The following is a 24,270-nucleotide window of genomic DNA, read 5'->3' as shown; positions in this document are numbered from 1 at the left end:
CACACACACACACACACAGACTAACACACACCACTAGACATTTATATTATATATATATATATATATAAATATATATATATATATACATGCCTGTGGCAATCATTTTAATTGTCGGCAACTGATTAAAATTGAGGAATTAAGCCATCTTCAAATAATTCTGTATTTTTGTTATGCTCTACTGCCATCTAGTGGCAAAGAATAAACTTGCATTTTTGTACTCAATGGACAATTTGTCTTCTGTAACTTAACACAGATGTACACTACCAAGATAAAACAAATGCAAAAGTCAGACAAATATTGCTCTAGAAGGCCAAACCCTAAGCAACCTTTGTTTCTTATAGCTATTATGAAAACAGTAAAAGCTATATTGAAAATAATCAGAGACAATAAAAGGCATGGATACATGTTTAGGAAGTTGAACACTATGGCATGTTATTGACCCATACAAATTGCAAACACTTTTTGAATTTCCCTTTTGTTAAGGCAATTTTACACCTCCCTTAGGGGAAATACTTGCAAAGGTAATATTCCTTCCCTGCAGCTGTGAAGCTCATAATAAATGTGTATCATTTCTTTTATTGAAATGTAGTCAGCTGAGTAACTCAGTGGGGCACATGTATGAGAAACGTACTGAGATTTCCACCCAGAATTTACAAAACGCAACCATAGAATTATATATACGCTCAAGACTGAAACACATTTGTAACAAGTTGGAGGAACAAGCCACCATTTATATAGCAGCAGGCTTCACCTATGAGGGAATGATAGCCAGCACTGGCTGCTGACAACAGTTGTATGTGCAGAGGTCATAAAAGGTGAACATTCTGCTGGTGATGCTCCCAGCCTTCTATATACATCTACATTTGTTAGCTAATTTATTATAGATGCCAACATACTATATGACACAATGCACTAATCATGGCATGCAAAAATGAAAACCTAGGATTATGACAAAAACCAAACTTGCCATTTTGTAACTGTGACACACAAGGGGCTTTTTTCTGCTATCAAAGTACAAACTGTGCAGCAATCCACAGAAACCAATACGGCATTTTTGTTTTATAGGACTTAGTACCACTAGACTTTCCAAAGCTAATTACTGAGTAGTTTGTTATAGATTATAAAATATTTGCTTTTTCTTTATAAATAACCCTCATTGGGATACTATGAATGACTTTACTCTTACCTCCCAATACACAACATCATCAAAGCACATCTCATCTGTTGGATCACCCCAGAACGGCAACTTCAGGAAGAACCCTAAGCAAGTAGAGAAATAAAACAGTTCTGTTAGTTTCAGACCTTCCGGGGGTATCAAACACAGCTCTTGTGGTTTTTTTGTCCCGTTTAGTGACATATTAGTACTTCAGCCTGTGGTACACTGTCCTACACAGCATTCACGGAGCCATCTATAGAGAGTCGTTGGCTATACTCACATTCTTCAAATAATACTGAACTATGCTTATTCTGCTTTTGGTCCACCCAGCATTTGGAGAAGAGACAATGCAAACAACGGAAATGTTCTCAACTGTGAAAGTCACTTTCACTATTGTGCTGAAATAGGCTCTATTTAATATATTGTTTTCTCTTAATCTGGATGCCTAGTCTATAAAAAAATCATTTTTAGTTTTTAGAGATAATATAAAACACACTCATTTAGCCTCATTAGCATACATTTTAACTTACAACCAACACTGACTAAACTATTGTATTTTTTATACAGTATGACTTATAGCTAAAGTAACTTTTAAGTTCCTTATTCAATGTTTGGTTTAAGCCATTTTCATAAAATAGCTGCCAATGGTCAGTGTATCGGACTATTTTGCAGTACACTGGACATGTGCAATGTACTAGAGGCGAATTTACAATCTTCCCTGGGGCACACGCAGAGGGGGTTTCTGGTTCTCCAGAAACCCCTCTCCTCCGCGAAGAACGAGGGCTAAACAGTGCCCCTGCATAGCGGCACTGTACTGTACAGCAGCCACGGCGCTGTCAAAGAAGCGTCCGCAACGGTGCTGTATTGTAGTACAATACAGAACCGCCGCGGACGCTTCTTTGACAGGGCCGCGGCTACTGTACGATACAGTGCCTCCGAAATGGAGCTGCTGCGCATGCGTGGCAGCTCTCTCTCTATATTTTTTTTCAGGGGGGAAAAAAATCCTGCGTTTGCCCCTGCTTCCATATGTAGCCTTAGAATTTTGGTATTAGTTAGGGGCCAGGGCACCATTGTTTTGTGGTAGAAAACCACACCCATGTATCATAAAGGTTTCTTGGTCTATAATTACCACCCACTGCATCCTTCTTAATTAATTACCACCCACTGCATAAAAATTGTACATTTACAGATATATATTGTCATTAATTATGTTAATTTGGTTCCTAAAAACATAGGTTTCTGACTGAAGGATCGCCAGTGGCAAAAACTGTGACAGCCCAAAAATATGGTACTGAGTGGCGTTCAGCGGAATAGTGATCCAAAGCAGAAATCTATGACTGGAACTTCACAGCTCTGGGGAAATTTACCTTATCTCTAGAATCAGGGAAAGGCGCTTACTGACTGATCAAACTGGATGGCACATAGGCGTCCAAATAATAATATGGGAACCCTACAGGAGGAATCCTTAGAGGCTGATATTTTCCTTACCTACTAGAGTACCTCCTACAAGGGCAAAAGCCAGAGACACAAATATACCGGCCGCTTGATATCCTCCTTGTATGCTGGGAGTCCTGCCTGCATAGTCACCAGTAAATCTGAAGAATTCTATTAATCTGAAGGGGAAAGACACAATGAATACAGTACAGCATAACTTTAGGGACCTTATAGCTGGTCATTATAGCTTGTCCTTCATATCCCGTATAATGCAATGGATTCAGCTGCTATGAGAAACACCAACTAGTATTAACTAACTAAACACTTATTTTATATTCAAAAAATTCAATGAGGTCGCTGCATTCTGGTCCATAGGGCCCTATTTATCTAAAGGCCCTTATGTGAAAAGACGCTTAGCAAAATCCATTGATATTAGAGAACAGGTTTCTCTGTGTCCTGTTACCTCTATTTTCTAGCGCCCACTATCTATCCGTGATGCTCTCCCATCCCCTTTTTTCTCACCCTATTCCCTCCCCACCTCTTGTCCTTATTTATATTTTGAAAAAATGGACCATGTGCTGTTTACTCTTTTACAATTGTATCATTACACTAATTGTAACTATTTCATGTGTCTGCTGAAGATAAAAATAAAATAACCGAATAGGCCCTGATGCCAATGATAGGTTCTTGTCGTTTCTCCCAATAAGGAGATAAGTAACTTTTTATTGCTGCAATACTCATGAGGCTCTCACTGGTTCCTAATTATTTATTAGGCTACATTGATTAATATCGGGCTAATAAAATTGCTGTCTCCATTGTTTCAAGACATTAGATAAACTGGATACATATGTGAATTGGAGTCTCAAACTAAGACACTTACTGCACAATTCCATTTCTATTCTTTAACATTAGGGTGACCTTGTGCAGTGAATGGTGGTATTCATTAGCATGGACTTTACGATACAATACTGACAAGCGGCATTAGTTATTGTTGTAGTGTAACATTCTTGTTATACTTGATGTTGCTCCTGCTTCTGATCTTATCATGTCTGCCCAGAGTCTTGCTCTACACACTATACACACTCTTAATCTCAGTTAAAACAAAGAAAGAGAAACCAATCTTTTATAACATGTCAGCAGATAAACAAGTGTTACAAACTGTAACAAACAAACTGACAACAAAGCAGGAAGGAGCTGGGGGCCACAAGGGCCGCATGTTGCTCATCACTGCACTATACCGTGGTCTATTTCTTCCTACGTACACTGTTATAGCTGACTCTGTGTAGGTGGGAATCAAACAAAAGAGAATTCATTTTTTTTGCTGAATATTTATCAAGTTCTATTGACACTTTATGGAAGCAGCCATAAATATACTTATGTGTCATGGCCTCAGGGGGTACTTTAATCTGCAACTATATTACTGTACCTGTGTTTATGTGCAAAGATTTGCATATGTCTTTATAAAATGTTGATATATTGCCATTTCACATGTGTATGTTACTGCTTTTTGAACATGTATAATTATTTTTATACTATGGCTGCATAAGAGAAATAAGTAATTTTGATACTTAGGTTTGTATCTCTATTTCTATAATAATAACATGACAATTTGCTAAATGATTCATTTTTCTAATTCTGTGCAACTGAATGCAATTTTTTGTTATTTCATTGAGACGATTATGTAATAATGGTTGCATTTTACCAATTGGCCAGTAGATGGTGCTGTAATATTATTACATTTTACTTTGGCAGAACAACTCCAATAATGAATGACACAAATAACAATGCTCTTTATGCAGAATACCTTATGGCTGCAATCATAAAGCTTGGTCACCTAAATTATTCCAAAACCATGGGCCTCTGAGGAAAAATAGATTTTGGAATATTTTAGACCACTAATTCTCGTGACTACTCTAATCCCGGTGTGTTCTATTAAACATTTAGGGGCATATTCAATTGTCGGTGGGATCGCCGAAAATCCCGCAGCGGAAAACCTCATACATGTAATACGGTAATTTGTAGCTGGATTTCAGCTCGCGGCTCAGGGAGCTGCGAGCTGAAATCCAGTGAGCACGATTACCGTAATATCGGTGCGCGGACCGCGGGATTTTCGGCAATCCCGCAGACAATTGAATATGCCCCTTAGAGAGCTAAAGTGAATACATAGTAATCCTATAAATTGTATATTTACCATTAAATATGAGAACAAGCATGTATTAACACTGCTTATTCACCTTTACAACAATACATACTGTCTGAAAAAAACGAGTGCAATGTTTTTTCCTTCTCGTTTACTCAGACATCTCACCCAGCTTCTGTATAAACATCAGCGGTGGCCGCAGCCGCTGTTACTGCTCCCACAATCCCTCCAATTATGCCCGGCATCCCATGCAGATTGTGGATTCCGCAGGTGTCGTGGAGGTTAAGTTTGTTGAACAGAATAGGCTGAAACATAAGATAACACCTTTATTACAGCAGGAATAGTAAAGAAATAATAATAATAATAACAACAACAATAATAATAATAATAATAATAATAATAATAATAATAATAATAATACAATCATAAATAATGTAATAATTATTTTTATAATCCATGGATATTTTTGCGGGACTCGAGTACAACTCTAAATAATTAAAGTCTGCTGTACAATATGTTTGAACTGGCTTTCTCTCACCATTGTGAGTTGTTGTTATAATTAAGGTATTGAACTAATTAGTCTTTATACAGCTCTTCCATCACCCCTCTCCCGCATCGGACTTACCTGCCATACAACGGCTGTGCTGCACCTACCTTGTACGTAAAGTAGCATGAATATTTGTGCAGTACAGGTGAGTGTTGAAACCAAAGGGGACACAATTTGCACTATTATCACTATTACTATTAAACTCATGGTGGCTCGTTTTGTAAAATGAAACAACAAATACATTTTTATAGTGACACAATACTATTGGCACACCCATCTCTGCATTAACCCTTTGTACAAACAGTAGTTTTGGTCTGTGATAGAGGAAACCTCTGTCCTAGGTTTCAGAAAGAAATGAATAATGTTACTTACCGAAAGGTAGACATAGCCAAGTGTAGAAACAATTCCACATATAAAACCAACTATCAGGGATCCGTATGGGGTGAGCATCATTTCTGCAGCTGTCCCAACAGCTACCCCTCCAGCCAATGTCGCATTCTGAATGTGAACCTGCAAGAAGAGACCTCTGTAAACACGTACTGTAAACACACCTGAACTTAACTTCAGAGGGACAGAAACAGTGGGGGGTATATTATTCAGCACAGTGCAGCAATAGGAGGCACAAAAACTAATGTTTTTTCTAGTAACACGCTTAGTGCAACTTATACCAGAATTTCTAGGCTGTGGTCCTTGGAGACAGGCAACAGATTTTATAACATCCTGTTTCAGCATAACCAGTTCATTTATTTAATTGTCCAGGTTCAGAGGCAAGTGCAGGATTTGTACTTTTCCCTTCAATATTCATACTCTATACATATAGATATCAGATGCAGTGCTCTGAATTTTTATTTTATTAAGGTCCTAATAGGGACCAAAATGTCAGAATAAAACCTTTTCTAGCTGTAACACTGTATAATCATATTAATAAACACAAAGTGGGCGCTTGACATACCATATAAATTAAATAGCACAATTAAAATTTGTTAAATAATATACCATTCAAAAAATAAAACATATTCTTATAGGAACATATAAAATTGAGGACTAAAGGCACAGCTTGTTAGCGTAGATCTTATTGTTCTTCAAGTAGCATTTGTATATTAAATGACACAGCCTTTGACCGCAGATGAAAATTCCATTGGAGTCGGCATACAGCAAATGATAACAAAAGTATCCAATGTCACCGAGAATAATATTTCATATTAAACACACTTGGTACTACAGCCCGTGGGACAAGAGGTATTTGCAAATCCCCACTTGGGTGTAAAACTGTCCCGGTTATTGAGCTGTGAGAAGTATTCCAAAGTTCTATATTGCTATTCCGAAAGAACACAAACAAGTGTGCACACAGATTTCCATTCACAATTGAAATGTCAAATAATGAGTAATATCACCTGTAAGATATCGTGGCGTGCAGTTTTGTCCAGAAGTAAGACGTCTCACCGGTAAACGTATGCCCAAATTGCAGGCTAGTTGTAGTAAGCTGTATATGTGCTACAACAGCAATATCGGATGATTTCTAGGCAATATATAGATGGTCGTGCCGACAGTGTAGACGTCCTTGGTATCCCTTGGGACACCACAATGGGCAGTTTAGTCCAGAAGCTGGAACGTTTTCCTGGTCTGCGTTTGTCCGATCACAGGCTGATTAATAATGTGCTGCACATGTCTCACGTATGAGATAGCGATATCAACTAGACATTAAGGGGGGTATTCAATTCACAGCGGGATTTCCGGAAAACGAGCGTTCGAAAAATATTACCGTTAATATGCGCGTAAATACCGTTAATACGGTAATTTACTCGCTGGATTTCAGCTCGCAGCTGTGAATTGAATACCCCCCTAAGAGTCAAAAATATGCTGATACTATAGAGGTCCTCGATGTCCTGACCAATATTGAAAGCTTCTATGAATATGTTTTAATTTATTGAATGGTATATTATTTAACAAATTTTAATTGTGCTATTAAATTTATATGGAATGTCAAGCGCCCACTTTGTGCTTATACGTATTGTGCTATTTGTGATAGGTTGGATACCTAATAGTGGTGCAGCAGATATACATATATATATATATATATATATATATATATATATATATATATATATATCTTACAAGTCATTACTAGCGCCCTAACGTTTCTATTGTAACTGTTGGTAATAATATTAATATATATCTATATCTATCTATCTATCTATCTATCTATCTATCTATCTATCTATCTATCTATCTATCTATCTATCGGAACCGGCACTCCGTATTAAAATAAACTTTGCTATTATTTTTAGGGGGGTATTCAATTGTTAGCGTTAACGGAAAAAAACGAGCGCTCAAAAAATCTTAGCGTTAATACGGTAATTACTCGCGGAATTTCAGCTCGCTGTTCCCTGAGCGGCGAGCTGAAATTCCGCGAGTAAACTACCGTATTAACGCTTTTCGCGCGCAATATTACCGTATAAGCGGTAATATTTTTTGAGCGCTCGTTTTTTTCCGTTAACGCTAACAATTGAATACCCCCCTAAGAGTCCAAAGTGAAGCTGTTCCATTCTATGGGGAGTATTCAATTGTTAGCGAGATCCCCGGAAAAACGAGCGCTCGAAAAATATTACCGTTAATACGGTAATATGCGCGTAAATACCGTTAATACGGTAGTTTACTCGCTGAATTTGAGATGAAATTCAGCGAGTAATTACCGTATTAACGCTAATATTTTTCGAGCGCTCGTTTTCCGGGGATCTCGCTAACAATTGAATACCCCCCTATGTATATTGCGACATGGGCACACTTCTGGTGATGCATACTTGAACAATTTCTTGCTTTTAACTTTGCTTTATTATCAAGTAATTGACAACATAAAGTTCCACACACTTTCTTGTGATTCTAACGCTAAATTAGCAGAGATCTTTTAGACACCAGGCCAACTTATTGAGCATCAGTCACACTGAACAATTAAAAAAACGGTTTTTATACTTGATACTCCTCCCACAGGCCTAGCTTGATGGACAGGTGACACTCCCATATTCCCTTTAAAAGGAGTTCTCATCAGCTGCTCTGCTTGGATACTCTCACTGCAGACTCACCCTGTCAGTCTGAGTCTGATTCAACATGTAAGTTAAATCAGACTCTATACATATTATTTTGTTACACATATGTCCTCCACCTGTTTATCTTTAAACTAGGTGCACTGCTGTACAAATGTGTAATACCCCATTCATAATGGCTGAAAAACCCAGGTTTTGTCCGAGGCAAGCACAGGCGACCCGGGTTTAGGCACAGTATGAATGGTGGTAGTGAAAAATCCCGGGTCTGAAAGCCCGGAAATTAGACCCGGGACTTTGGTGGGGTAATTCCCATGTTTGCCCTGGTTAGCCTGCAGTATGAATGGTGAGACCCGGGTTGAAAAACCTGGGTCTCACATAAAGCAGCTGATTGGGTGTCTGGGACGCTGGCCCTGAGAAACACTCTCCTACTGTGCATATACAGACGCCGAGTATTCTCCCTCTGCGCCAGAAATTGCTCCTTTCTCCTCCTGAAATGACACTGTGCAGCTGCATCAAGCTTTCATTTGCTGTGTAAAACAGCAAATAAACAGGAACTGTTAGTGGTTCCTGGGACCTTGCGAGATAAAAAATGATACACTGTGTGGAAAACTTAGATAGCAATGGTCATTAATGGTCTTAAACACGATAAATCCATTTTGTGTTGATGCTTTTCTCTTATTATTTGGAAAAAATATCTTTTTTTAAAAAAAAATCAAAAACAAAAAAACATCAAACAAAAAAACCCATGCATAATTGCATAATAACTGCTAACTCATACATGCCAAACTTTTAAGATTTCTCCCCCAGGAGATCCGGGGGAGAAGTCATGTGACAACAATTGGGTAGGAGGAGGGGCGTGGTGACATCATCGCGTCACCATAGCCCCGCCACCACATTAAAATGCCGAAATACACTGCATTGAATAGAGGGGGCTGGGCTTAATGACACATTCAAGCCCCACCCCCTCCATTCAATGCCGTGAATTTCGGTGAGTCCAGGAGCTTTGCTACTACTCTTCCGGGGATTCCGGGGATTCCGGGAGAGTAGGCAAGTATGTGCTAACTCACTCTGAACCTTTATTGCCAGAGCCCCAACAATACAGTTGTGTATAGTAATACGTATTCCTGCCATGTCAGCATCTTGTAATTCAGTACAATATCATAATGCTGGTTATAACACACCAATGGACCACACATTATACATGTTAATGAGATGGCTCACTAGACACTGCACTGTATTCTTTATTTGCTGAATTGGTGATAACACATATACATAGTTAATTATAATGCATTCAGTATAAGGATCCATGGTAAATGATGGGACTAGGACCAAACAGAACACTTACCATTTCTAATTTACCCTTTTTGTTCAATACGCTTGATAAGGCGACAGTTGTCAGAACGCAGGAAGCCAAAGAACAGTATGTGTTAATGGCAGCTCTATGCTGAGCATCTCCATGATTTGCAGTTGCAGAATTAAAGCTGGGCCAGTACATCCAAAGAAACAGTGTTCCTGCATTCACAGAAAGGGCAGAGATCAACACACTTTGTTCCTAGCCATCGTGTCTTTAAGTGAGACCTTTGTGCTGTCTGGCATAGCTCTAGACAAGGACAATATATATGAAAGTGCTGAAATAATCAAGGCAGAGATAGCATATAAAATAGGATAAAAAAAACAGATCTTTTCTTAAAGATCTTGTACAGTTGGTAACTAAAAATGAAGTATGAAATAACTTGCAAAAGGCATATTCAGCTGTTTGTTTAAGCAGAATAGAATCCCTGTACAGCACTCAGATCTGTTGCAATTACGGTCCTTAGTCAAGTGAGCTTTGGGGGACAAATATGAAAGATGGTGCGAATTATGTCTGAAAATTACAGAATCCAATTGTGTGCTACGCGTAACACCACTGATTTCTCCTGCACAAGTTTTTATATATCAACCACTGACTATAGGGCCTGCTTATCAAGGACCCTTATTCTGGCAAGAAGGCTTGTTTACAAAAAATTAAATAAAACACACGCACCCACACCCATATATGTATATATATATATATATATATATATATGTATATATATATATATATATATATATACACATATATCTATCTATCTATCTATCTATCTATCTATCTATATATATATATATATATGTATATATATATATATATATATATATATATATATATATATATATATATATATATATATATATATATATTTGGTCCCCACCGTATACACCCCCACTTCAAAGTGGGGGTGTATACGGTGGTATGCCACACCGCCACTTCTCATGCTGCCTTCATGGTAAAGCTATCAAATTCCATTCCCATACATTCCCATTACATTTTTCATACCGCTACTTCTGAATTTCCACTTCGACCACTGTATGTATCTAGTATACACATCCACCTGACATACATGGTTTTATGTAAATGTTGTTTTTTTTTCATCATGTTAGCGATAACAAAAAGAAATCCAAAATCATTATAGCAGATTATGACATACAGGAGTTTTCTAATATATGTGTTCTGTGTTTATCACATAGAAGATCTGTGGCAAAAACGAAAAAACAGCAAATCTGAAATGAAAGCAAAGGAACTGAACACCTGGGGTACGTAAATGTTTAATACTATGCCTCATTCTCTTCAAATGCCTCAATATAGCCTCAATATGCCACCACATAGCCAACACACCTCCATATAGTCACATGCCACTGCAAAGCCAGTATGCCTCCATATAGCCTCACATTCCAATATATGGTCAATGTGACCATATAGCTAATATACTGCCACACACACCTCCACACAGCTTGTATGCCAGTACATAAGCAATATATCCTCACATAGCCTCACTTGCAGCTAATGTGCCACATACAGCCCAAATATCTCACATGCCAGTATATTGCCATTATGTCTACATAGCCAAAATGTCCAACTAGCCAATATGCCCACATACCAATATGCTCATATAATTTCACATTCCCCATATAGTACATGGAGGCTTATTAGCCTATGTATGTAATAGCCTCCTGTCACTCACCCATTCCCCCAAGAACCAAAGAGTACTCAAGCTATATGACTCCGGAGCAACCACAGCAGAAGTCGTCACTTACTTCATATGTTTGTCACTTCCACTCTCCCGCCTTTGCTAATTTAATGGTAGAACATGTGACGTCACAGGAAACTGGGCAGGGGCTGGCTGGCAAATTTTAGTCCGGGGAGCAACAATTGGCACAACAGCCTATTAGGAACATTTTAAAGGAAAAGTGTAGGTAGCCCAGTCACCCAGCCCAAGGTAGCCCACTGTGGACCAGCACGGAGGGCAGATGCCCCCCAACCCAACCAGCCCAGTCAAAAAATCAAACAAAGAATCTGTAAAATTCCCCAATCACCATCAAAGAGTGAAATACAGTCCCAAACGTCAGCCTCGTGGTGGAGCCCAGAGACTTGGCATGCATCTAACCGAAATGGATACTTCTGATCAAATATCATTAACATGGCAAACATTTTATGAATTTTAGTGCATTTAGTCCAGTTTGCCGGCTGCAGCAGTTTGTACAATGTGATATGCAGGATATATATTTATATTTTACTATCCTGTGTTTCGGGCTTTTGGTAGGAACCAATAGCTACAATAAGTCAACTAAGTGAACATGTTTGCTCAATAATAATAAATATAAGGTACAATACATATTATTCAGATGAAGGAACACTATGATTTACTACAAAAAAACTTTCACATCAAAACATCTTATTGTATATGTTGAAACAAAAATGCAAACGTTGGGTTATAAATTTGACAATTCTCTGTATGGTTAATTAACATACTTTTTGGGTTGATATTCACAGGAATCCCTTCCAAGTGCCACTTGCATCTGTGATGACCCTAGATACTAGTAACTTATACAGAATAGTGTCTGGGCCCATAAAGGAACTTTGTACTTTGTCTGACACACAGACTTTGAACTTTTTTCTATGATACCTTCCTACATGCCATATGGAACAAACAATAGTTGGAAATAGGAGACAAGGTAACTCACCAATCATAGCGAACAGATCAGAGTGATACTCGGACCCTTCCTTGTTGTTATTTTGTTTCAGATTTGGACGATTTAAGATCCAAGACACAGTCAGTCCAAAATATGCCCCAAATGTGTGGATAGTCATAGAGCCACCAGCATCGTTAATCTGTGGTCAGAAATGGCGGTTCAGTGTTAGCACATCAATGTTACAAATTGCAAATAATGTTATGAGAAGCATTTTCTGCCTAGCGATATCCTGACTATGTTGCAGAGGACTTTGGTCTTTCTCTTTGTCATTGTTTCTGTTGATGTTCTTAGCAGAAGTACAAATCCAAACAAATTTAAGTTTGTGCTGGAGGTCTCGAATCCACTTCTGGACAGTGTTCTTGGATGTTGTATATAACGCATAAGAATACTCTTACATATTATAAAGTGATTTTATATACTCACTATAGTTCTATCATTTTTTTCTGCCACTAGAGTAGCTTTCTTCTCTTTTCTTCTTCCAATAATAACTTATATATAGTTATGTTATCATGGTTTATAGGTTTATATGATTTTTTCTGCTATACTATTTATGCTGTTGCTCAAGAAAATAGATTAAATGAAAAAGAGATTGCACTAACATATTATTAGCAATAACCATGTGGTAACTCCCAAAGCAATAACAAGTTTACACATCATCATCATCTTCATCAGCGACTCCTTGTTCAAATTAAGAGCTTCAGAATAATTATTAAGATTACAGTAAGATGTAGTAAATGTTAGTATAAGTATTAGGTGTCTACCGGTTTTCTGATGTGAAATTAAACCGGTCTCTTAACTAAGAAAAAATAAATGCCAGACTTTTAAAGGTCTATTGGAAATTATTGAAAAAAATATGCCTGTCACATATTTAGTAATGTGACAGTCATTATATTGATTGAAAGTTTGTTAATAATCGTATGCAACAAGTTTCCTTCCTGTTTGAGACAAGTTTGACCAGGACAAGTTCTCATTGAATAAAACTATATACTGTATATAGGTCTGTTTTTCAGAATTAACTTACTTTGTCTTATATCTGAGAGCTATACAATGATTTGTTTTCAGGTAACAAAAAGTGTTATTTATTTCAAAGGTAAATTCCCGGGCAATTAAAAGGATAGCAAGGTTAGTCGAGGGTGACAAGTAGGGGTGGGAAAGAGCGTAGAATGGAGGCTACAAGAGGAAGGAGGGCCCTGCTCATGAATAAGTCTAATGGACATTTACAGTGCTAGTACAATTGGCAGCGCTATACATTTAGCAATTTATAATGTAATTCTTTTCTTATAATAGTTTAGCGACTGCAATTTCTTGCATTGTTTAAACTTCTAACTTCTAAATAAAAATGTGTCTGATTTGTGATAACTTTTGGTTATTGCATCAAAAGGGGAAATACCAATTTTATTATACAAAATAAGGTTCAACAATTGTTAAAGTCAACTAATAAAAGAAGAAGAAATTGACCAGATGTCAAACATATTATTTAAACACCAAAAACTCCCATTGTTTGTCAGAAATCTGAATTTACAGGACATGATATCATGTATTAAGCATTCCAAGGAGCATGTCTTGTAATAGCGCTAATGCTGGAACACCCTGTTTACTTCACCAGACAGTGTACTTTTTGGTAATTGTTTTAGGGAGCTGGTTAACCAGACTTACCATATTGGTCACAATCCACCTTCAGTGGATAGTAATATAATTAAGTGGAGATTTACATACTTCCCAAATTTAAGGACAAAAGGAGGTGTGGTCACTCCCTAGTCAGGGAGCCATGCTCCCCAGGGGTATTATCAGCATTTCTAAAGTGCGAAGTTATCCCCACCCCCACTAAACACAGCCTTGAACTGCCATGTGCCCTAAAGGCACCTGCACAGGCGCGGGCTGGCATATTTCAGCCCGTGCGCTGACGCAGCCGCATCGCGTGACAAGTGATAAGGCTGCCGGTAAATCAAGATAAGTGGGGACATACCTCCCAAGTCTAATTGGGACTAACTCTTCCGCGTAAATTGGGATTGTTGGGAGGCATGGGTTTAGATTTAGAACTTCAGTTTAAAAAGTGGACCTGACACCAATACATGCTGCCAATCAACTTCACTAGGAAAAAACTGCTTGTAATAATGGCTGCCCATGAAGAGGGTTTGCGTGTAGCAAAAACCTTTCTAGAGATATTGGGGGAAATTCAATTAACAGCGAAGTGCTGCAGGAGCCTAGCACAATGTTAACCTCACATTTCCAATTTATATGGTCCTGAATTCTTCACTCGTTTTTGCTTGCACCGGACATCGCTGCAGATCATCACCGTATGATGAAGGAAAAATTAGTTTATATTTCCTCCCAATTTGCATAATAAAAATGTATATTCACACAGTGAAGCCATGTTGTGGCAGTCAGTATACATGTCAATGCAGTTCCTTAGGCGGCCTCCTGCTTCAGTAGTTTCTAGTGAATTGATAGGCTGCATGGCAAAATGGCAGGACAGGCCTGGATTGCTGGAGGTTCATATACATAGAAAAGAAAGAAGATATATCTTACATGAAGCTTATCTAGAAGGATAAATTCATTCACTGAAAAGAGCGTGACTTGAAACAAGGTCATCAGCATCAGCTGTACAGGACTAATTGTGCCCAGAACTCCGCCAAAGGCAATACACACGGATCCCACACAGAAATCAGCGTTGATGAGACTGGAAGATATAAAATACATTATTTTACAAATAGTACATGCAATATTTGGCATTGAACTCAATATCGTTAGTAGGGCCGACAATACCCCTAGACAGTCGCCTGGGACGTCAGGATTTAGTGGGTGTCTAAACCACTGAATAAGTGACATAAAATCACTTATTTAGTGTCATTATTGTCACCATGGTGCCCCCTCACTATTCTCCAGTTGACATGGAGGGGCAGCAGTCAGCAGCCTCCTATCTGTGAAATTGTCTGTTGCTGCTGGGTTATTCCACATCAGATCACCCAAAAAAACATGAAATGTCCACCACCCATGTCAGATTTTTTTGAACATTTTTTAGTTAAGAGAGGAGGTTAAAACAACTATTTCTGCCAAATATCTCGACTGTCTGACAATTAGTTGATTAAATATTGGTTTTTCAATTTATTAAATATTTTACTAATCGCGGCTTCATTTTCGTAGAAATCTGAGATGGGTGGTGGACAACCCTGGTTGAACTGACATGGAATGACCTTGCTCCTCCAAGTTGGTAATTGGCTGGGAGTGTGGAGCCGGGTTATGAGGTCACAGCCTGGCACCACACCCCCAACAAGAGAACATGATGCTCCGCACACATACAGACGCTGCCACAGCACAAATTAGTTTCTATGTCCTTCCCACCCCATTACTGTCTATGTGCATAATGGGCCTGAAGCAAATTGGAACGCAACTTGCATTCAAGTTTCGGTTTGAATAAAAGAGGACGGAACATGAGTGTATTTCTGACCGTATTCAAATCCAAGCGGATCTCAAGATACGTTTTGGTTTGAGTTTGGGTGTAAGTGTGCTCTGCCCACACATTAATTGTAGTCTGTTAACAGACAGAACAGACTGCAGTATACATACAAGCCTATTGAAGGTCACATCAAAATGCATGCAAAAAAATGTATATTATAAAATAAATGAACAACAATATAATCATTAATCAAAATATGGTTGGCTTAAAAAAAACACATACTCAAGTTGTTCTTAATGCGTATTGTACAATGCTTTTTATAGTATATATTTTATATTACTTGCACACACATGGTCAGTCAGCACTTACACCTGCTCTGTAGCTGGTGCAAATCATACGTATGAACATAAGTATACTTAAGAGAAACCCAGGACTTAAATTGGCCACATCTGCATCCACAAGCCCTTACTGTACATTGCCTATGACCATCCGCCTGTTGCCACCTTTGTTACACCCTTCAAGTCGTAGGCAGTGGTGTCATTTGCGATCGGACATAAACTGCATGTAATTGCATTAATTACCATAAGGTCTGTTTCTGAGCATACGCACAGCGATTTCACACAAGATACAGAGGGACTTACGTCCAAACATGAATAGGGCCCAATATGTGCACATTTGTGCAAATAGAGAAAAGCTATATGAAGGCAGAGGACAGAAGTGGTGGCATATCTTAATACAACAGCTCATGTTTTGGTCTAGGTAGGTACAGGTTACAGAAATGTGAATCAACCCCTTTCCAAGATGGCGCAGTCTCTTCGCTGCCGCAGACACATCCCTCTACCTATGTCATAGCAGGTCACAGACGGATTCTAATACTACATCAGTGTCTGTGAGTACATAGTTTTCCCGAGTGTCCTTTCGCACATGTCATAGACTGGCGACCAAACATATACCTATTAAAGAGCGGCCTGATCACTAGGAAGTCGCCAGTTTATTGAACTACTTTCTCTAGAACAGTGTTCTTCACTCTACTTCCTCTAATTGATAACTCAACTATCGACAGGTTGGCTTTGAACGTCTACTCGACCATTCTATTGTCAGGATTTCAACTCTCCATTCCAGGACTCACCCTTGGTACAGCGCAGATGGGGTCATACTCTTTTTGACAGTTATCTCTACCTGCTATTGGAATTCAGCAGTTAATATTTTGCGATCACAAAATAGTCAAGATCTTACAAAAACAGATTCTTAACTCTACAACATCATGCTCTTACTTTGTAGTATGGTGTAAAAACCATGCAGCATTTGTATGCCATTTTTGCCAATATTTACCTGGCTGATATGATACATCTACTGATCTGATTATTCCTTTTCATACCAGAATATTTCAGATTTTACAGACTGAAATGGCGATGACAGAAATCTTACTGATTTCATGACTATTGCCAGCGGTGATCATTTGGTAAATGGCTAGAAGCCCTCACACCTGCAAGAACACCTGTTTTTGCTGGAGATAGGGACTTTCCTCCCGTTAATAAATAGACCCCTTCGTGTGTAACATTTTCTCTCCTGTGAATACAAACGGTTTATCTTAAACACGGCACAGTGTTAAGCATGGTGGTTAGTGGTTAGCACTTCTGCCTCTCAGCAGTGGGGTCATGAGTTTGATTCCCAACCATGGCCTTCTCTGGGTGGAGTTTGTATGTTCTCCCCGTGTTTGCGTGGGTTCCTCCGGGTGCTCTGGTTTCCTCCCACGTGCCAAAAACATACTGGGAGGTTAATTGGCTGCTAACAAATTTACCCTAGTCTGTGTTTCTGTCTGTGTGTGTGTGTGTGTATTAGGGAATTTAGACTGTAAGCTCCATTGGGGCAGGGACTGATGTGAATGAGTCTCTGTACAGTGCTGCGGAATTAATGGCGCTATAAATAAATGATGATGATGATGATGATGAAACTTATATTCATGTACTTGTTGCACCCAAGTTACTTCCAAACAAGGGAGAGGCCCATAGTCTCCCTATGATTAACGATAATCATAGTAACTGAAATTGGCCTCAAGGCATGTAATATATATGCTTGAGCTGATAAACACACTATTATGTTTGGGGTGTGAGGTTTCTTACATTGTATTAATCCTTAAATGCAAGGATGTTTGTACAACATCTTCCTGGGATTATAATTGAATGCATTTTTAAAAGCATTGTATTTCAGATAGTTGGTTAAATCATTACCAGTCAATATGTTACCGGTGGCCTGTGGTCAGCTGACATTAGTTTAGGATTTAAGTGAGCGTTATTTAATTAAACAATTAGCTTAGCTTGTTTTTAATGGACAAATTATTTTAAATATTGTTAACATTTTTAAATTTTATCTATTTGTAAACTCTTACATGTTTTTTTCCAGATAAGTGGAACTGAAAGGCCAGATTTGGGCATGTTACATCAGCAAGCTGACTCACGCATGTGCACATCTGCAAAGGTGACCCAGCGAAGTTATAGTTAACCCTTACTGCTCCGGGCCAGTATTCTCCGCTGCCAGGTAATATTATCTGTTAAATTGCTGTAATAACTGATTTTTTTTACAGCCACGATAAGCAGCAAAAAACAAACAAATCAGTCTTATCGCAGCAATCTGAGTTCTCTGTTATTAAGATATATTGATGCATGCCGAATGACTTGTTGGAGTTGCAACATAGTTGTCAAACCTGGAGATAAAATGATGAAACTGGGGTGTGTGCCAGTACTCCCTTTTAGATGAAGCAGATAACAGCATAAAGCCGATACTGAAGGGCTGCGAGATATTGAGATCATTGTGTCACTGCTCTAGTGTTATATCAAATATAATAGGCACAGACCAAGCGAACACATTTGAAACACATAGGGGGGCACTTCAATTAGCTGCGATGTTCCTCAGAATATCACTGATGCGCACTTCTACTGTTACTACGGTAGAAATATCTGCTCATTTTCTCTCGTACCTCTGTGGGGTGGGAGGAAAAATGAGCGGCTATTTCTGTAAAAATATCTGCCGCTAAGTGTCCCTGGAATTGTCGCGAGACACTTCACAGCTAATTGGCTTCTCCCCTTAAATTTATAGTTGATACGTTTTTTTTATTCATATTTGATATTTTGATGCAATTCTCACTATTCATATTGTGTGGCCTTGACATAATATTAGTTATTGAAGAGGAGTGTTTAGCATCCCAACAAATCACATTAAAATGAAGTTAAATAAACGTGTCATGATGAGGGCAGTGGTGCACCAAGGTCCACCAAGACTAAACTGAGCTTGGGGTGCTTACATCAGCAACAAAGTGCCCCTGGAAATTAGTAATTACATGCTGTGCTCCAGCTTGGTGCTTTTTTAACTCAACATATGGTATGAAGGAATACCTAGAGACAGCTATGGTAGCATAACATACGTTAATATTGTTTTAACGTTGGTTAAGTTAGTTGGCAGCATAGGACATTAGTATTTAATTAGGTCAGGTATAGGTTAGTTTACTTAGATTAGAATATAGTTTTTATAAGGGTTAGAGGCACAAGATAGACTGGCAATCAGCTGGTTAATGTTCCACTATGTCAGTGTTCCGAACCATTGGGAAGATATAGTTAAGTTGATGTTTGTCCGGTATTTCAGTTAGTTAAGATCTTGGGTCTCATGCTGTATAGCTCTGATCTGCTGACCTCATAATAAAATCATGTTGTACCATAATCCTGGTGTCAGTCAAGATATAAAATTGTAATTTTGTTTTTATTAGGCTGAAGTTAGTGTGCAAAAAAGTCAGATCATTAATGTGCTGGGAGAAGTGAACATCTCCTGTTGTGAATGTGCAAAGAATGAATGACTCGTTAAAACGTATGTTAGTTGATTCATTATTATGCGGCAATAACAGAGATTTTCTATCGCCGGTTATCACAGCAATAGAGAATCTATTATTGCTGAAATTATTTAATAAGAAAATAATCTCCCTAGCAGCATAGTGATACTCAGCTGCCCAACTTTACAGTCTGCCAGCAGTAAGAAAAGTCTTGCCAGCCAGTCCTTAATGCATCTTGGCATGCTCGGCCATGACATGTTCCACTTTCCACAAAAAAAATAAATATGTTTTACAAATATAAAAATATAAAAAATATAATTTTATAATGAACCCTCCATAATTAAAAAATGATTTATTTAAAAAATAAATTTTCTCAATGGATACCGTCTGCTATCTCCATCCTAAAAATCAATTGACAATAAAGTATAATCACAGCAATCAGTGTCCAATGTGTTTCTACAGTTCTTTAATTTTTCCTGACTTTACAATAATATAAGTGTTTTTTCAGAGCAGGAATATCTGTATAGCATGAATTAAGAAGAGGAATCAAATACATGAAACTGAAAAATGTAAAGAAAATATAAAATAAAAATATAAAAAATAAAATAAAAAAAAACAACCAATAGAATTCTGGTCCAAAAGAGTTAAACAAGTGGAGCTTTATAGTGAAAATAAGAGAACACTGGGGGTGAGATAAACAACATGTCTGATTAGAAAAGGCCAGTGCTTTTTTTGTAAGAAAAATTCTCTCTGAGTTGTTTGAAGGTATAAAGTGTATAAAGTGTACCTCCTGGGTTAAAAATATCCTTTATAGCAGCTATCCCTTTTTTCTTTCACATGAGGACGGTAGCCCTATCTAGGCTAGGGACAAAATCAGAGTTTCCCCAAAGTGTCACATATTTAGTGGGTTCAGTGCCTCGATGGTATTTTTTGGTTATTCACGACCAGGCTTTAAAAGTGTTATTGAACAAAATATTATGTTGTATAGAGTTTGGGATCAATAATTTTGGTAAGTGTAACAAGGCGGTCCCTGAACAGGGGGCAAAAAGTTAGTCTTTCAAGCTTTTACTGGTAAAGTGGTCATGATGAAGGAGCCAATGTGAGGCATAGCTAAACATGGCCGCCTGCGTGAAGGCTACAATATATGGGAAACTGATGCCCCCTTGTTTTCTATTAAGAGTAAGTTTAGCTCAAGCAAGTTTGGGTTTCTTGCTTTGCCTCAAGAAGTTTAAAAATATTTTAGAGCATTTATAAGTGACAGACTTATCTCTACTAATGGTAGTATTTGTATTATATATGCTAACTTAAGAAAAACAACACATTTTAATTACTGCATTCCTCCCAAGAAAGGAAATATACTAATTCTTCCAATTATCCGGGGTGGTTTCAATTTTCTTAATAACTAGCGTGAAATTTTGCCGATATAGAGTATGTAAATGAGGACTCTAAAATATTTTAATTTGTGTTTTGATCATTTGAATTGTGATAAAATTTCAGGGCAGTTGAGAACACGTTCTGAACCAGACAAAGGCATGAACTCTGATTTATAGACATTGACTTTATACACTGCAAAGGTACCAAAAACGTTGATTTTATCTAGAATGATTGGAATGGAAACCTCAGTCTGAGACGCCAACAAAAGCATGTTGTCTGCAAACAGCGCTAATTCAGATTCACTGTTTCCAATGTGGATCCTGTTGTAGGACTTGTTGTCAAGTAAGACTATTGGTAGAGGTTCCAGTGTCAGAGTAAATAGTAATAGGGAGAGTGGACACCCTTAGCTGGTCCCCCTCTGAACTACTAATGGTGTATAAATATATCTATTTGCCATGACTTGTGTGTATGGGTTACTATACAGTGTGTTCAAAACTCCTATATTGTCCTCGGAGATCACAAATCTACAAAGAGCTTCAAACAGGTGGTCCTAGGTCACCAGGTCAAATGCCTTTCTAGCGTCAAGCGAGTTCGCAAGGTTTGAGTTCCAGAAGTAGTTATAGCCTGAATTACTGTATTTTCTAACATTGGTCACTGATTGCCTACCCCATAGAAATCCTCTATTATTATTTTTAATCACTCAGGATCTGATTCATTAAGAAAAGTAAAATTAAAAAAATGAGTAACTTTGTACCTTTGCAAAACCATGTTGTATTGAAGTGGGAGTTACTTTAAAATGTGATTGCATATTTATAATTGGGGTAGGGCATGTTCTAGATCAACTTTATATTTCAGTGTAAAAATAAAGCTATCAAGTATTTGTGTGCTACATGAAAAAACAGGCAGTATTTATCTTATGTGCAAAAAAATAAACTCATGTGCACCCCTTGCATTGTAACATGGTTTTGTCCAGCAGAAAAATTTCTCCTTTTTTGACTTACTTTCCTTAATGAATCAGACCCTCAGTGAGCATCTTAGTGAAAATGTTAAAGTCCACATCTAAAAGTGAGATTGGAGCGATAGGAGGCTGGGTATAATGGGTCCCTACCTGGTTTAGGGAGGACTTTAATAATCACACTATTAAAATGCAGAGGGACCAGGCTGTTCTGTATAATAGCATTATAAGAGCAGTGTCAATGTGTCTGCAATCTGCAATTTCCCACTCAACCCATCTGGGATTGGTGACTTGAAGGACTTCAAATGCTTTATTGTTTTAAGTACTTCCTCCACCGTAATTGGTGCAAGTAAAGTTTTAATTTGGCTCCTGGTGACTTGTGGCAACCTGACCATATTCCAAAATACGTGCTTGGAGTTCACATCTATTGGTTACTGGCTATACAGTTGTTGGTAGAATTCTTTCAAAATTTCTATAATTTCTGTTCCCTTATGTTTCAGTTCCCCTAGTTTGTTGTGTTGGAAATTGTGTCGGAAGATTAGTTACGTGTGTAAATGTTCAGCAGTCCGAAGAGGTCAGGTAACCAGGCAATCAAGTCACATATCAGTATGTTCCTTGGTCAACACAGTGGCTGCTGCCTCCTTCTCGCTCAGAAATGAGCTTGCATCATGTACTGTCATAAAATCTTTAAAGTAGGCGATTTGGATATAACAGATCGATCTTGTGCATACCAGGGAAAATTCCATCCTGGCTCTGGTAAGTGGCAGAATAGTGCTGGAAGAGGAGAAGGCGACCATTTTCCGATATGAAGCCTAATTCTTGCAGACCAGAGTAACACTTTGTGCACAAAGCACAAGCATTTCAAAATATTGGTTCGTTGGTCCATATTGAGTGTTGGGGGTCCAAAAGGGTGGGCCCATTTAATGCCTATTGCCCTTTGGTCTTCTGTAATTTCCAGCTGGATTATGAAAATTTGGCCAGTGTTCGGCCTCTGGGAGTCCCAATAAAGGGAAATTGTTTAGTCGGGACTTATTCTCTAGGTGTTAAGAAATAGGATCTCTCCTGTTAGTATGAGCTGTCAGCTGTGCACTATTGCTGCAACCATGTGTAGGATCAATCCTGCAGTACAGCTAGTTGCTAGGTAAAGAGCAACAAGCTTCTCCTCAACTTCCAGTCTGGAAGCTGTGCTATTACTTACAACACCCATGCAGGTAATTATCCTACAGCTTCTGATTGGTGCTGCTGCATTTATATACCTCTTCCTGGCAGCATACCAATGCTGGTGATAGTTCTTGCTTGTCCTAGTGTGCCTTGTATCCCGACCTGCTCTTTTCTCTGTTATTGACCCGGATTGTTCTAAGGATTCTGCTGTCTTCTTCACTCCTGACTCTTGGCTTTGTTAAATGGTTTTGCTGTCATATATCTACCTGCCCTGACCCCTGGCTGGTTTAAAGGATTCCGCTATCTTCTCTAAACCTGATCCCTGCCAATCTGATGCTTAGTTCTGACAAATACATTCTGGTTGCTCACTACCTGCTACAATGAACTGTCTACTACATCAGTGTCAGACTGCTCTGAATTAACTCCTGCCTGTCTTTGAGTGCTAACAGCAATATCCTGGTTGCTCACTATCTTCTACCATGTTCCGTCCACTCCACCGGGCAAGTGCTGGATCAACAACTGCTACTACACGAGTTTAAGTCCTGGGGACAACCAAGTACATCACATGAGAAGGTTCTAGCAGTTGGGGATGTCACGCTACGGTGTCCTTAACACTAGGTCATTAAGCTTATTTATTATCTTCTTCTTGGATTTTTGCAATGATGAAGTGTGATTTTTCAGAGTACACAAGGATATCCAGAAGAATGGTGAGACAAGCCAGGTCAATAACGTTCAGGTAGCGCAGTACAAAGGGAGAATCCAAATAGGGGTGGTCAAACGGTCCAGGTCAAAAGGTCACAAGCAGCACAAGGATAGTCAGGAACAAATGCAGAAGACTGGTACACACACTAACGCTGGAGGCAGGAAGACCTGATACTCTGGCACTGGTAGGAGGGCCAGAGGATGTTTAAATACTTGAGTGCCCCAATCGGAATCAGCGCTGCAGCGCTGTCATACTCAGCGCCGGGGAGATCCGCTCATAGTGTCCCGTTGCCTAGCAACGGGGCGCGCTGTCTTGCTGAGGTCGGGCGGCCGGAAGTGATGCGTCTGGTTGCTAAGCAACCAGACATGCTGGCCAGAAGAACAGGCGGCCGTCCCGGAGAGATTGTGGGACGGCGCCTGACAATGGTAGTAGCGGGTGCATTTCATATAATGGAGTCACTTGATTTAGTTTGCTGTCCCTTAGCAATAGGATCAT

At 38.7% G+C, this 24,270-nt stretch overlaps 1 protein-coding gene across 1 annotated transcript in view; it reads right to left on the bottom strand.

Moving 5' to 3' along the window:
• The window catches only part of RHCG (Rh family C glycoprotein), a 45,248-nt gene that overhangs the window by 3,046 nt on the left and 17,932 nt on the right, over positions 1-24,270 (bottom strand). Inside the window, exons 3-9 of the mRNA XM_075207771.1 lie at positions 14,895-15,045; positions 12,357-12,504; positions 9,664-9,830; positions 5,650-5,787; positions 4,899-5,035; positions 2,645-2,769; positions 1,187-1,260 (exon numbers count right to left, since the gene is read on the bottom strand). Of these exons, the coding sequence (XP_075063872.1) occupies positions 1,187-1,260; positions 2,645-2,769; positions 4,899-5,035; positions 5,650-5,787; positions 9,664-9,830; positions 12,357-12,504; positions 14,895-15,045 (940 nt within the window). The remainder of the gene's footprint in view (positions 1-1,186; positions 1,261-2,644; positions 2,770-4,898; positions 5,036-5,649; positions 5,788-9,663; positions 9,831-12,356; positions 12,505-14,894; positions 15,046-24,270) is intronic.

This window comes from Mixophyes fleayi, chromosome 4 (assembly GCF_038048845.1).
Source record: "Mixophyes fleayi isolate aMixFle1 chromosome 4, aMixFle1.hap1, whole genome shotgun sequence".
Lineage (NCBI taxonomy): Eukaryota > Metazoa > Chordata > Amphibia > Anura > Limnodynastidae > Mixophyes > Mixophyes fleayi.
This window is presented reverse-complemented; position numbering and strand designations above follow the sequence as displayed.